Source organism: Natator depressus, chromosome 11 (genome assembly GCF_965152275.1).
Source record: "Natator depressus isolate rNatDep1 chromosome 11, rNatDep2.hap1, whole genome shotgun sequence".
Classification (NCBI taxonomy): Eukaryota; Metazoa; Chordata; order Testudines; family Cheloniidae; genus Natator; species Natator depressus.
The window spans coordinates 70684355-70697244 of NC_134244.1; the positions used below are offsets into that span (position 1 = coordinate 70684355).

The 12890-nt window shown below is 40.8% G+C and overlaps 1 protein-coding gene across 4 annotated transcripts in view; it reads right to left on the reverse strand.

Annotated features, from left to right (window-relative positions):
• AGAP1 (ArfGAP with GTPase domain, ankyrin repeat and PH domain 1) overlaps positions 1-12658 on the reverse strand; it is a 680051-nt gene extending 667393 nt beyond the window's left edge. For 2 of the 4 annotated variants that reach the window (XM_074968160.1, XM_074968159.1), the window contains exon 1: positions 12460-12658. In XM_074968160.1, coding sequence (XP_074824261.1) covers positions 12460-12622 — 163 coding nt within the window. In that variant the 5' untranslated portion in view covers positions 12623-12658. The remainder of the gene's footprint in view (positions 1-12459) is intronic. The other 2 variants (XM_074968162.1, XM_074968161.1) reach the window with 1 other exon arrangement.
• Between the last annotated feature and the right edge of the window lie 232 nt (positions 12659-12890).

Below are 12890 nucleotides of genomic sequence, written 5' to 3' on the forward strand. Positions count from 1 at the left end.
TTGGAACCCCCTTTCAGGTAGTTGAAAGCAGCTATGTAGACTAAACAATCCCAGTTCCCTCAGCCTCTCCTCATAAGTCATGTGTTCCAGACCCCTAATCATTTTTGTTGCCCTCCGCTGGACTCTCTCCAATTTTTCCACATCCTTCTTGTAGTGTGGGGCCCAAAACTGGACACAGTACTCCAGATGAGGCCTCACCAATGTCGAATAGAGGGGAATGATCACGTCCCTCGACCTGCTGGCAATGCCCCTACTTATACATCCCAAAATCCCATTGGCCTTCTTGGCAACAACGGCACACTGTTGACTCATATCCAGCTTCTCGTCCACTGTAACCCCGAGGTCCTTTTCTGCAGAACTGCTGCCGAGCCATTCAGTCCCTAGTCTGTAGCAGTGCATGGGATTCTTCCGTCCTAAGTGCAGGACTCTGCATTTGTCCTTGTTGAACCTCAGATTTCTTTTGGACCAATCCTCTCATTTGTCTAGGGCCCTCTGTATCCTATCCTTACCCTCCAGCGTATCTACCTCTCCTCCCAGTTTAGTGTCATCTGCAAACTTGCTGAGGGTGCAATCCACACCATCCTCCAGATCATTTATGAAGATATTGAACAAAACCGGCCCCAGGACCGACCCTTGGGGCACTCCACTTGATACCGGCTGCCAACTAGACATGGAGCCATTGATTCATATTCTCAAGCTCTGTTGTGAAAAGCAGTGATCCTAGAGTAGCTCTCAGATTAAGGCCAAGTAAACTGGGAGGGAGATCAGACATCAGAGTGCAGTGCTGCAGCACTCCAGCAGAGAGTCTTAATTCAAAGGAGGAACAGGAAAAGAGACTTAAGCATCTCTACTGAGGTGAAATACACTGACCAACAGATACCCAAGCGTAAAAATATTTAAGGTACCAAGAATTCAAACACTGAAAATATTGTTTTTAGATTGTTTCATCATGGTTTCTTCTAACTCAGTCCAACTGCTGTCAAGAACCAGTGACCCTTTGGTAGTAATTTCAGTATCACGAGTTTAGACTCTTATCCACTAAGAATTCTGCCTAAGAGACTTCACATCATGCACAATGTTAGATAACAAGGACAGGTCAATTGAGAGAGAGGTGAAATCTGAGCAAGGGACCAGGAACTCTTACTTGTGGCTATAACCTCAGGGAAATCTAGTAGCAATGTTTCTTCATTCAGAAACTGTAGGTAATACTCACTTTACAAGGATGTCAAAGACAAATTACAAAGGATTTTCAAATATTAAATAGCCTTAAATTAAGTATTATGACCACTTCCAAGTGGTGAAAAGACTCAAATCCTTTATTAAAAGAGGAAAAGTGGACATGAGAACAGTTTTTAATCATCATTTTGTTTACGTAGTAAAGGATTAAGATAAAAATAACCACTGAGACAGTGATTTTGGAAGTGAAGAGTGATTCTGAGTGCTCAACAAAAGGTGCCTGATTTTAAGAACATAAGAGCAGCCATACTGAGTCAGACCAAAGGTCCATCTAGCCCAGTATCCTGTCTTCCAACAGTGGCCAATGCCAGGTGCCCCAGAGGGAATGAACAGAACAGGTAATTATCAAGTGATCCATTCCATGCCGCCCATTCCCAGCTTCCAGCAAACAGAGGCCAGGGACACCATCCCTGCCCATCCTGGCTAATAGCCATTGATGGACCTATCATCCATGAATTTATCTAGTTCTTTTTTGAACCCTGTTATATAGTCTTGGCCTTCACAATATCCTCTGGCAAGGAGTTCCACAGGATGACTCTGCATTGTGTGAAAAAATATTTCCTTTTGTTTGTTTTAAACCTGCTGCCTATTAATTTCATTTGGTGGCCCCCAGTTTGTGTGTTGTGAGAAGGAGTAAACACTTATTTACTTTCTCCACACCAATCATGATTTTATAGACCTCTATCATATCACCCATACACACCCCCTCCCCAGTCATCTCTTTTCCAAGCTGAAAAGTCTCCGTCTATTAATCTCTCCTCATACGGCAGCCATTCCATAACCCTAATCATTTTTGTTGCCCTTTTCTGAACCTTTTCCAAGTCCAATCTATCTTTTTTGAGATGGGGCAACCACATCTGCATGTAGTATTAAAGATGTGGGCGTACCACGGATTTATATAGAGGCAATATGATTCTGTCTTATTATCTATCCCTTTCTTAATGATTCCCAACATTCTGTTTGCTTTTTTGACTGCCGCTGCACATTGAGTGGCTGTTTTCAGAGAACTAGCCACAATGACTCCAATATCTTTCAAGAGTGGTAACAACTAATTTAGACCCCATCATTTTATATGTATAGTTGGAGTTGTTTTCCAATGTGCATTACTTTGCATTTATCAACATTGAATTTCGTCTGCCATTTTTTTGCCCAGTCACCCAGTTTTGAGAGATCTTTTTGTAGCTCTTCATAGTCTGCCTGGGACTTAACTATCTTGAGTAGTTTTGTAACATCTGCAAATTTTGCCACCTCACTGTTGACCCCTTTTTCCAGATCATTTATGAATATGTTGAATAGGACATGGCCCAGTACAGATTCCTGGGGGACACCACAATTTACCACTATTTAATGGGAAAAGCACCCACTACCTGGAAAGAAAAAAAGTCAAGCCTTTTAGGGTGGCTCAGATTGAGCACCCAAAATTAATAGTCAGCTTTGCATGGTCTTGGAGCTCATGGACATTGCCCCACAGTTTGAACTACAGAGGTGTGAATAGCAGAGCCCACAAAAGTGCTGCACTGTAACCCCCGCCACCATGTGGATGCTGTGGGCGTGAACTAAAAGGTTCCTAGTTCTCATTACTGCAGTCCTCTTCAAAAGGTGTACACTGCTATTCACGCCCCCAGTCTCAGCTATGAGGCAGTGTAGAGATAGCTTTGATCTCGATGTATTAGGACAACAGAGCTGTATGTTACAGTATGTGTTTTCACTTTCAGTGCATAAGATCTGTCAAAATCTGATTTTAAAGCTTGAGCCTGATTTTCTTTACGGCATGTACACTGCTTACAGAGTGCATAAGACTTACTAATTTAAACAGAAATTAAAAACAATGGTTTTATACACATTGCAGTGTGAACTTCTAATTTATGCTGTGTTATCATTCCGTACAGATGTACACTAATACTCCCAAACAAAAAGGCATGGGAAGCCTGCACACTGCCTGGAAAAATCTACTAAACCCTCATAACACAATTGACTGAAGATATCAGAATAATTCATCGCAAGAGCATCTCTATTTCTTTGCTTTAAGAAAAGAGAGGTCATTCTCAGCTGTTAATAGTAAAATGTCCATCCCTGGCTTGAAAACAGAGTATTACCACAGCATTGTATTTTTAATCAGCTATACCCACTCCTTCACTAAGCTTTTGATATTATCACAATGGCATCAATTTACTGTCCTCTTAGAAGCTGGAAGAAAAGAAGCTACAAATTTCTACAGTCAGTCATTTTTTGTTAGCTGAAGAAAAGCAAACAAAATTCTACCTTTAGAAAGACATATCCCAATCAATTAAGAACATATTACTACATGATTCAACTATTAGCAGAATGTATCATCCACCAGATAAGAATGAAACCAAGCAATTGAAACTATGTAATTAATATTTTCATGATTTTTAAACCTACTGTAGTCTTAATTTGGCAGGAATGCCTTTTCTTTTTTGATACAAGCCATTATGAATTATGTATATGCTACTGAAGCTAGTAGAACTAACTGTGCATAGAGAGGGCTGAACAAACGTGCAATCAGGAACCAAACACTATCATACCACCCGTAACAGGGAAGTGTTTCTGTTTTGTCAAACTTAAAAGTCTGTTGGATACAAGATCACAAATCTGTCCCCCCATAGTGGAAATATAAAAACGGCTTTAATGCAGTTTTGCTCTAACCACCTGATAGTATACAGAGGCATACATTTAGACCACTATCCCTATTTAGAATCACCATTAATCGCATGGTGTCTTTTCACGTACACACACAGGAAGTACATACAAATCAGATCTGTGAAAGAAATTCATGTGTTAAGACTTATCCTGCACCTTTGACTGCTTCACTTGAACCCCCTCTTACTAACCCACCTCCCCATGACTTACTCTAAGATTTGAAGTTCATTTAGACCCCAACCTCCCCTTCACAAAAATGTTTGTCTTGCCAAAATCAGGGCTCCCTCAGCACTGCCCAAAAAACTACACCCACCATGACAAGACTTAGCTCTGAGCTAGGGACAGCTTTTTTGTCACTGGAAGTATCTTTAAAATTCATTATCTTGCAGCTGGAAACAGGTGCTTTGCTTTTAGAAAGGGGAGGAGATTGCCAGCTTTCCAAATAGATATACATGTCCAGACCTGCGACAGCCCCAAGCTGTCAGACTTCAGAATCCTTACACTAAGTCTTAGAAAGCTTGTTTGTTTTGTATTTATTAAATTTCAGGGGGGTTTACCAGCTCAGAGCACTGCACAACTTGAGTCATAGTAACTAAGGCACATGGATGTGCATGCAAATGAAAAATTGCCCTGAATTTTTTTTACCCTCAGAAAAATCTATAGGTGTGTCTCAAAAACACGACATGATATTATTGGGTAATGTGGTATCAAGATTTTACTGTCACTTGTTCGGGGTGATCTGCATAGCATGCTCATTGTTTCAAAGATAAACAAGTGTAATGTCCATGACCATCTCATGAGGATAGACCCTTTGCACTACACTACATCAACTGGCACTCACCTGCACTATGTCCTTTAACGTTTATTCACGTAGTGCCATAGTTTATCAGCACTTCATAAACATACACAGCAGATGATCTTTAGACGCCTTATTTAAATAACAACCCAGCCCCAGCTCAAGATTTGACAGTATTTCAGTACAAAGTTCCATGGCTACAAAAGTGTTTAAATTATTCAGTATGGTAAGAGAATGAGCAGCAGCAGCTCAAGTAATGACAGCAATCCAGCCCAAAAATAGAGTGTGGAGAATGAGCAGCACTGCAGCCAAAATACACTTCATTTAAATATGATTCTTAAACATGAAGTACACTTACATGCACATGGGTGTTTCTCCACTAGTTAAAGAAGTCAGCCCAGAACTTGTATTTGCAACCACACATATATATTAAGCAATTTTAGTAGCACATTCAATATCCAAACTGAAGAGCCACATAGCATTTGGGCAAGTTACTCCATATACCTGGAAAATAGGTAGAGTCTTCCCCTTCCGTGAACTTTGATTCAATGACCTCTGCCATTTGATTTCTAGGTTTCAATACCTCAGGCAAAAAAAAAATTTCATCATACTTGTCACCAAAGAAACCTCAGAGGTAGAGCTAATGATGAAAGCCTTCTAATGATGTTGCTGAATCACAGCAACGTCTTGCACTAAACCAGTGGTTTTTCAACCTGTTTTCATTTGACGACCCCTAAAAAATTTCAAATGGAGGTGTGGACCTCTTTGGAAATCTTAGACGGTCTGCAGATCACAGGTTGAAAACCACTGCACTAAAGCAGTGATTCTCAACCAGGGATATATTTACCCTTGGGTACCTGGAGGCCTTCCAATGAGTATATCAACTCATCTAGAGATTTACCTAGTTTTATAACAGGATACATAAAAAACACTAGCAAAGTCAGTACAAACTAAAATTTCATACAGACAACTTGTTTACGCTGCTCTATATACTATATACTGAAATGAAAGCACAATATTTATATTCCGATTGATTTATTTTACAATAGGGTAAATATGAACAAGCAAGCAACTTTTCAGTAATAGTGTGCTGTGACACTTTTGTATTTTTATGTCTGATTTTGTAAGCAAGTAGTTTTTAAGTGAGGTGTAACTTGGGGTTACGCAAGGCAAATCAGACTCCTGAGAGGGGTAGAGTAGTCTGGAAAGGTTGAGAGCCACTGATCTAAAGCACAGGGTGTCTAAAAAACAAGTCAAAAATAAATCTCACATTAGTATGAGCTATTCAAATATTTAAAAATATATTCGACTCTCCTCCTTCCCAGTCCAACATCTAAATAACCTGATTAGGTTAGACTAACAATAAGCAGCCACTATATCTCGAAGAGATGTTTTAGGTCTATGCCAAACATGATGCCTCAGGGATACCCAGGGCTATGAGACACCTTGCTGCCACCTGTCCTTACCGTGGCCAAGCCTTGTCCATGTCTGCCATGGCTCAGCTTCCCAACTCCACCAGCCACAGGCAACATGAGCACTCCCCTCTAGGCCTACATAGGGCCCACTGTCTCTTTACAGGTTAGCAATAGGCACACTCCAAATTCAGAGACCTCCAAGAATCTCCCTGGAATATCCAGCCCCTACTCCACTGGAGACTCAGATTTACTGCTCCCAAAGGAACAGTACACGCCAGCTTACCATTATATCTCAGACCACTCACTTTAACACACAGCACTTATGTTTATAGTGAAAACAAGTTTATTTAACCAAGCATACAGATTCAAGTGATAGCAAATAGATATATTGGAAACAAATGGTTACATATAAAATAAAATCATAACATGCATTCTAGAACCTGGACTTAACCAGACATTTTAATGTTTTATAGAGCAATAGTCACTCAAAGTCCAGCATTTTACAGCCAGACTTGGCTGTGATCTTCCATTCATGAGATATCAGCTTGCCTCCCATATCAGAATAATCCTTTGATCTTAGTCATGAACAGAACCACCCTCACTGTGCTGTTTTCTCCTGTAGGTTCTCTCTCCTGTAGATTTTAGAATCTTTTGATTAGCATCAGGCTTAGCAACCATTGTTGTGAGGCAGACAATACACGACGACCTGACAGAGAGGTAAGCATCTGTCACCCCCTACCTAAAAGGAATCTGTCGGAAACATGTTACCTCCTGATAAACTGCCTTACCTCAAGGCCTATAAGGAAGCACACATTAAGTACAACTGCTTACATCTACATACTCCAGCTCTGATCTTGAAAAATGAGATACCATTCAAATTGAATTTATTAGCACATCAAAGTCAGGTTTTCTAAAACCTAAAAATATTGTACATTAGGACTGACTAGATGGAGAGGTGAAAAGGAAGCACAGACATTGCTCATGCACTGTTGTGTTAATCATCACTTAGCCATGACCACATTTTCATAGGGAATGAGGGGGTACACATGACAGATTAGAAGTTGAGCAGGAACAACAGCAATAACTCTATGCTATCTGGGTCACGCTACTACCTCATTATGGTATACCAAGTAAAGTTTCTTTTATGAGTAGGCAGGTGTTTATTTTGTGTCTTGCAGCTATTAATGCAATAATGGTGGTTTCTGAATTAGTAACCACAAGAAACTAATGCAATTCCAATTCCAAAAATGAGCAACATGCTTCTGTTTTTCCTTCTCTACCATTTAGTCCCTATTTTTTTGTATTATTCTCATATCATACCTGGTATTGATATACTAGAACTATTCCTGTGGTGGGACTATTACTGTACTCTCAGATCAAGGACAACAGAGCTAAAAGAAGCAATGTGAAGCAGAGCTTGCCAGCTTTAAGAGCCAGATTCCTTCCCCTCCCCAACCCACCGCCCCCGCCCAGGGTGGTTTCAGATGCCACTACAAGCAGTAGGACATGAGGTTTAAAGGTGACCTGGCAAAAGAAAACTAAAATTGGGACTGAACCTATTTTATACATCAAAAAAAATTAAAACTCATCTGCCCTTCTCCCCTAAATTAGAAATTCAGGTTTTAGCTACTCTCAAACACTGATGTTATTTCTCTAGTCACATGATGTGAAAGCAAACAATGAGCAATGCAGAAGAAAATTATTTTTAATACAATTGCTAGAATTTAGTTACTGAATTAAGTAGCCAACTATCATTCTAGAGGCATTACACCTTTGAATCTTTTAGCTATTCCTCCCTTCCAATTAAAAGGGAGAGAGATTCAGACTGAACATTCTGGGACATATAGCAAGACCTTCACCAAATTTGAAGGCTATCCAATTAACATATCCAAAATTTTCAAGTAAAATACCCTCACCTTACCCCTGCCAAAAAAAAAAAAAAAAAAAAACCACACAAACCCCACCTTTTAGGCTTTCTATACATCCTAAAGAAGCAAATGAATGGAAAAAAACCAGTTTTTTTATCCGTTGCAGATGTCAATTAAAGCTAATCTTTCAGCCCAAGTCCTTTGGTGTTTAACACACACTGGGTTCCTGCCTCTCCCCAACACAAGCGAATGTATTCTGATCAGCACCTGAAGCAATGTTTTACCAAATTAGCTCCACCCAACACAGACTACAACAAATATCCACAACTAATAGTTGTGCTATATATAGCATTGGCAGGGAGAAATTTGGTAAAGTTGTGTTTGCAGAAGGATAAGTTGAGGGAACAGTGTTGAAGGTTGTGGTAGCTGTATTAAGGATAAGAAGTGTGCCTCTGGATGAAGAATTAGAAATTATGTATTACAAGACACAAAACCTAGACCAAGTAACTTAAGCTGTCAGTTATGTTGTGTGTAGCAAACAGAAGTACCACAACAAAGTTTGGTGTAGTAGGTAATGTTGGCTTAATTACAGACCACAGATCACTAAATGATGTCCTATAATACTGCCAAGAATTACTAAAATATTACTGATGCTAGAAATACCATTCAATGGTTAAGCTTTTATAATCAAATGCTAGGTAGAGCTGATAAAAGCAGGCGAGAGTAGAACAAGAAAACTGATCCAATTTAATTAATTACCTTTCACTTAATGGCGTCAACATACCTGCTGTAACATTCAGATATTAAATCCCAAATATTTTGGGCATCTCAGGGTATATTTGATAAAATTTCTTAAGACAGCCCTGTTTTAAGACACTTTTCACAAAGAATACTACACATTACTTTCTTCAGTTACTGCTTAGGGTTTTGTAACATTTAAGGAATATCGGTAAGTCAATTAAATCTCAAGTGTAACAAATGAAAATTAGAACTCATTTTATACTTCAGTTAGTTAGGTGGTGTTTGAACTTGAAGACAAAGCACAGACTTGTGCCAAAATATATTAAACACAAAAACAACTAAAAGTTTTAATTAAACAGTTTTTAAACAAAACATTTCCAAGCAGTGTTTGAACACAAATATTGCAACTCTAAGAACCTAAAGTAAAACTGACATTATGAATTGTCATAACTCAGGCAATGATATGCACAAGTTCACAACTATCAGCAAGATTTTTTGTAATGCTTTAACACTACCTTTGAGAATCATATACGGTAAGCAATATACTATAACATAGGTTCAGTGTGGTAGCACATTCAGTGATTGCCAAATACACTTACTTCTATAGGACTAAATACATCTCAAGGGCTAAATGAATGCAAAGAACTTACAACAACAAAAAATCGTAAGTATCATGGGGTCAACGGCTGTAGCTGGCTGAGTTTCAAGATATTTCAATAGTTCTTGTTCCAGCAGCTGCACTGACATAACCCATTATATCTTTTTTAAAAGGTATTAAAGTTAAAATAATAATGTCACAATAGCTTTAGAAATTAAAGATCTATGGTACTTACAATTTTTAAGCGATTTGTTAGATAAATGGCTTTTTTACTTAGGGAGTTCTCAGAATGATGTTGTATTTTTTAATTCATTAAAATAAGCCTCACTCAGTTATTAGATTTCAAATTCCAAATCCATTCTAATCTGACTCCATCAGAAATCCAGCAGTAGCAGGTATAGCATTTGCAGAGGTATCAGGCATATTTCTCTCTACCACCAGATTTGTTGTACCTGCTAAGGTATAAGTGTCAAAGTTATACTCCATTTTAACCAAAATTTGTCATGCCATACATATCAGTTTTCCTGCAACTACACCCCAACATTTCACATGACTACTAATAACTATGGAGTTGTACAAACCACAGCAAGTTATACAATATAGTCACACATTTTGTTACTCAAATATGTCAAACTTGCAAACAAATTTGAAAGACAACTTCCTTGGGGAAGGTTCCTTGGAGAATATACCAATATTTCATAAATATCACTAAGTTCGATGAAGCTCAGACAGAAGTACAGATACTTGTTTCTTATATAACCAAAAGAAACTGAGCTAATAGAGAGTATAGCAATCTTATACACTGTAGGAAATTACTGTGGATCTGATAAATTATCCCTGAAGATGTCTATATCTTTTAAAGCAAATTGAACATGAATCAAGAGTGCGCTTGTTGACTTGAATGTTACAATCCAATGGTTGATTAAATAGAATGAATGCCACACAAGAGTCTCAGTTACCAGGAAAGCCTTGAGAACATAAGGTAGCATGATTTTAAAAGATCTCTTTTTTCATTCATGTTTCTCATGAGTCAGTTTTACTGGTTTCCTGACTCATTGTCCAATGCAAGTAACACAGCTACAAAATGCTTTAAGAAATTTTTACTCATCAACTCCTAGACCCAGCTTTTGAAGTATATCAGCACTGCCATGCATCATCTTAGTTTTATTAGAAAAAACTCAGCGATTTTCATATGAAATGAGCCAGATATAGATAATATGGGATAAATGAGAATACATACATAAATTATATGCTATGTAGATAGCTATACACACAGTTTGATTTCACATTCCCTTTAGATGGATCAAGAGATTAGTGGAAAAATTGATGCATTATAGAGAGCCTCTTCTAATCCAAAATCTTGTTAGAGGGATGAATATGCACTTGTTTGTAGCAGGACATTCGGGGCATCTCATCTACAGAAGATGATGCATAACCTTCATAACTAATGTTACCTACCAATGAAAACATTCTAAAGCAGGGCATTTTCTCTCCCTGAGGGAGAAAAAATGACAGTACTGAGAAAAAAGTGGTTGCTCGTGTTACATTCTCCCAACAATGCACATTAATAAGTTTCCATTACCTTCAATGAAAAGTAAAGTAGAGGAATCAGAAACAGGAGCAAGCAGAATGACAACCGTTTGCCATGATTTCAGGTAAGTTACAAGCACCACAAAGCAAACACAGCAGTATGATGTGTTTGTTTGAACCCTTCCCCCGACCCCCATGCATCACTGGATCAAATTATGTCTTTTATCAAATTGGTCATTGCTGTCATTGTGTTTTGCTATTCAGATCTATTATGTTATTCAAATACTAACTCGCTATGTAACATTATATGTATGTCTCCACGCAAATTGTATTTCATAACACTCAAGATGGGTAATTAAGTCTTTCAAATGACTGTGCCTCAACAGCATCTATTCCTATAAGGTTTTCATTACAGGTGCTTTTAAAAAGACAGGACAGAAACCCAAGCTGAATGGTTTTAGCTTGATGTCAATTCCAATTATTCTTCTGCTAACTTGATTTCTGCTTCAGATTAATGGTAGGACCACCATACATGTTAAAGCTACAGGTCATAACTCAGTAGGTCCCCTACAGTAAAAGGCATACTGAAAGCTATTGCAAAAGTTTGTAATTACTGCCCTAAATTTGGTCCAGGTCATCAACTTTTGACCTCGATAGCTTCCCTATATCATATACGGTTTTTCCTCCAATGCATTCCCATACTGCTGCATCAACACATCTAACAGAAAAAGCTTATCTTACCTGAGTTTTCAGAAGCAATGGATTTTTATAAATGCACATCCAAGACAGTTCAATAGCCTACTCAGAACTGTCCTATAGGTAGATGCATATTCACATCTATGAAGTAAAACTGGTTCTCTCTACTTTGCAGACTCCACACCTACATTCTTATACTGTATATACTGTTGTCTTATAAACCAGCTGTAGAACTTGCTTGCCCTTTAATATATCTAAATCGGAATTTATAGCATAAGGGTTTACAACACAAACAGAAAGGCAAAGAATTCCCCTTGCACCAAATCCCTCCGAATACAGGAAAGACTCATCCTTTAGCCTCAACACAGCCCTAACAAGATCGGTATTCTCCCTATCCTGGCAGCGATCTGCAAGCACCTCGAAACTTGACTCCACAGTGCTCTGCTCCCCCGTCCCAAGCCTCAGCCCAATCCAGCTTTAGCTAAGTGGGAGATCTACGCTGCTCCTCTGCACAGAAACTAACGCGCTATCCCATGCGGAGAAGAGGACGATAAAGAAGAACCCAGCCCTGGGCATCGGCATCCACTGCACAGGACGGATCCAGCCACCCCGCTCTTGCGCCTCAAAGCAGCCCACGCACCAACACAGCCACCCCCCGGGCAGGCTGCAGGGCAGCACCCACCAGCAAGGGCTCTGCAGGTCGGGAGGCCGGTGCAGCTCCCCCAAGCAGGGCAGCCCCCGGACAGGCACAGCCCAGAGCAGCCCCCACCCTGCACAGCCAACAGACTGCACCGCAGCATCCAGCCCTGCGGGCACTGCAGGCAAGGCCCTGGCGCAGTCCCATCCCCTCCCCTCCCCCATGGCAGCGTCCACCCCCACCGGCCCAGCGCCCCCGACAGCCCAGCCCGCAACCCTTACCCTCGATGGCGATGACATGCTCGCGGAGCTGGCCCTGCAGCGCCGGCTCCTCCACCCGCTCCAGCAGCTCGTAGACCGAGTAGATGTTGGGGTGCACGGACTCGAAGCGCTGGATCTCGGCGCGGATGGCTGCCGAGTTGGCCAGCTGCTGCTGGTAGCTCATGGCGCGGCCGCTCGGCTCGGGTCCGCGCCGGCGGCGCCACCCGCTCCCCGCGGGCACAGGGGGCCGCCCGGCAGCCGCACTGCACAGCCCGCCCGCTGTCACTTCATCGCGGCGGCCCGCGGGGGCCCCAGCCCCACGGGGAAGCCGGGCGGATACCGGCGGCTCCTGGCCCCCAACGGCTGCCCGGCCCCGGCCTCGCTGTGGTGCCCGGTGCCGCAAGCAGCCGAGGGGGGCGGGGGAGGGGCCGGGCACTCCACACGCCACAGAA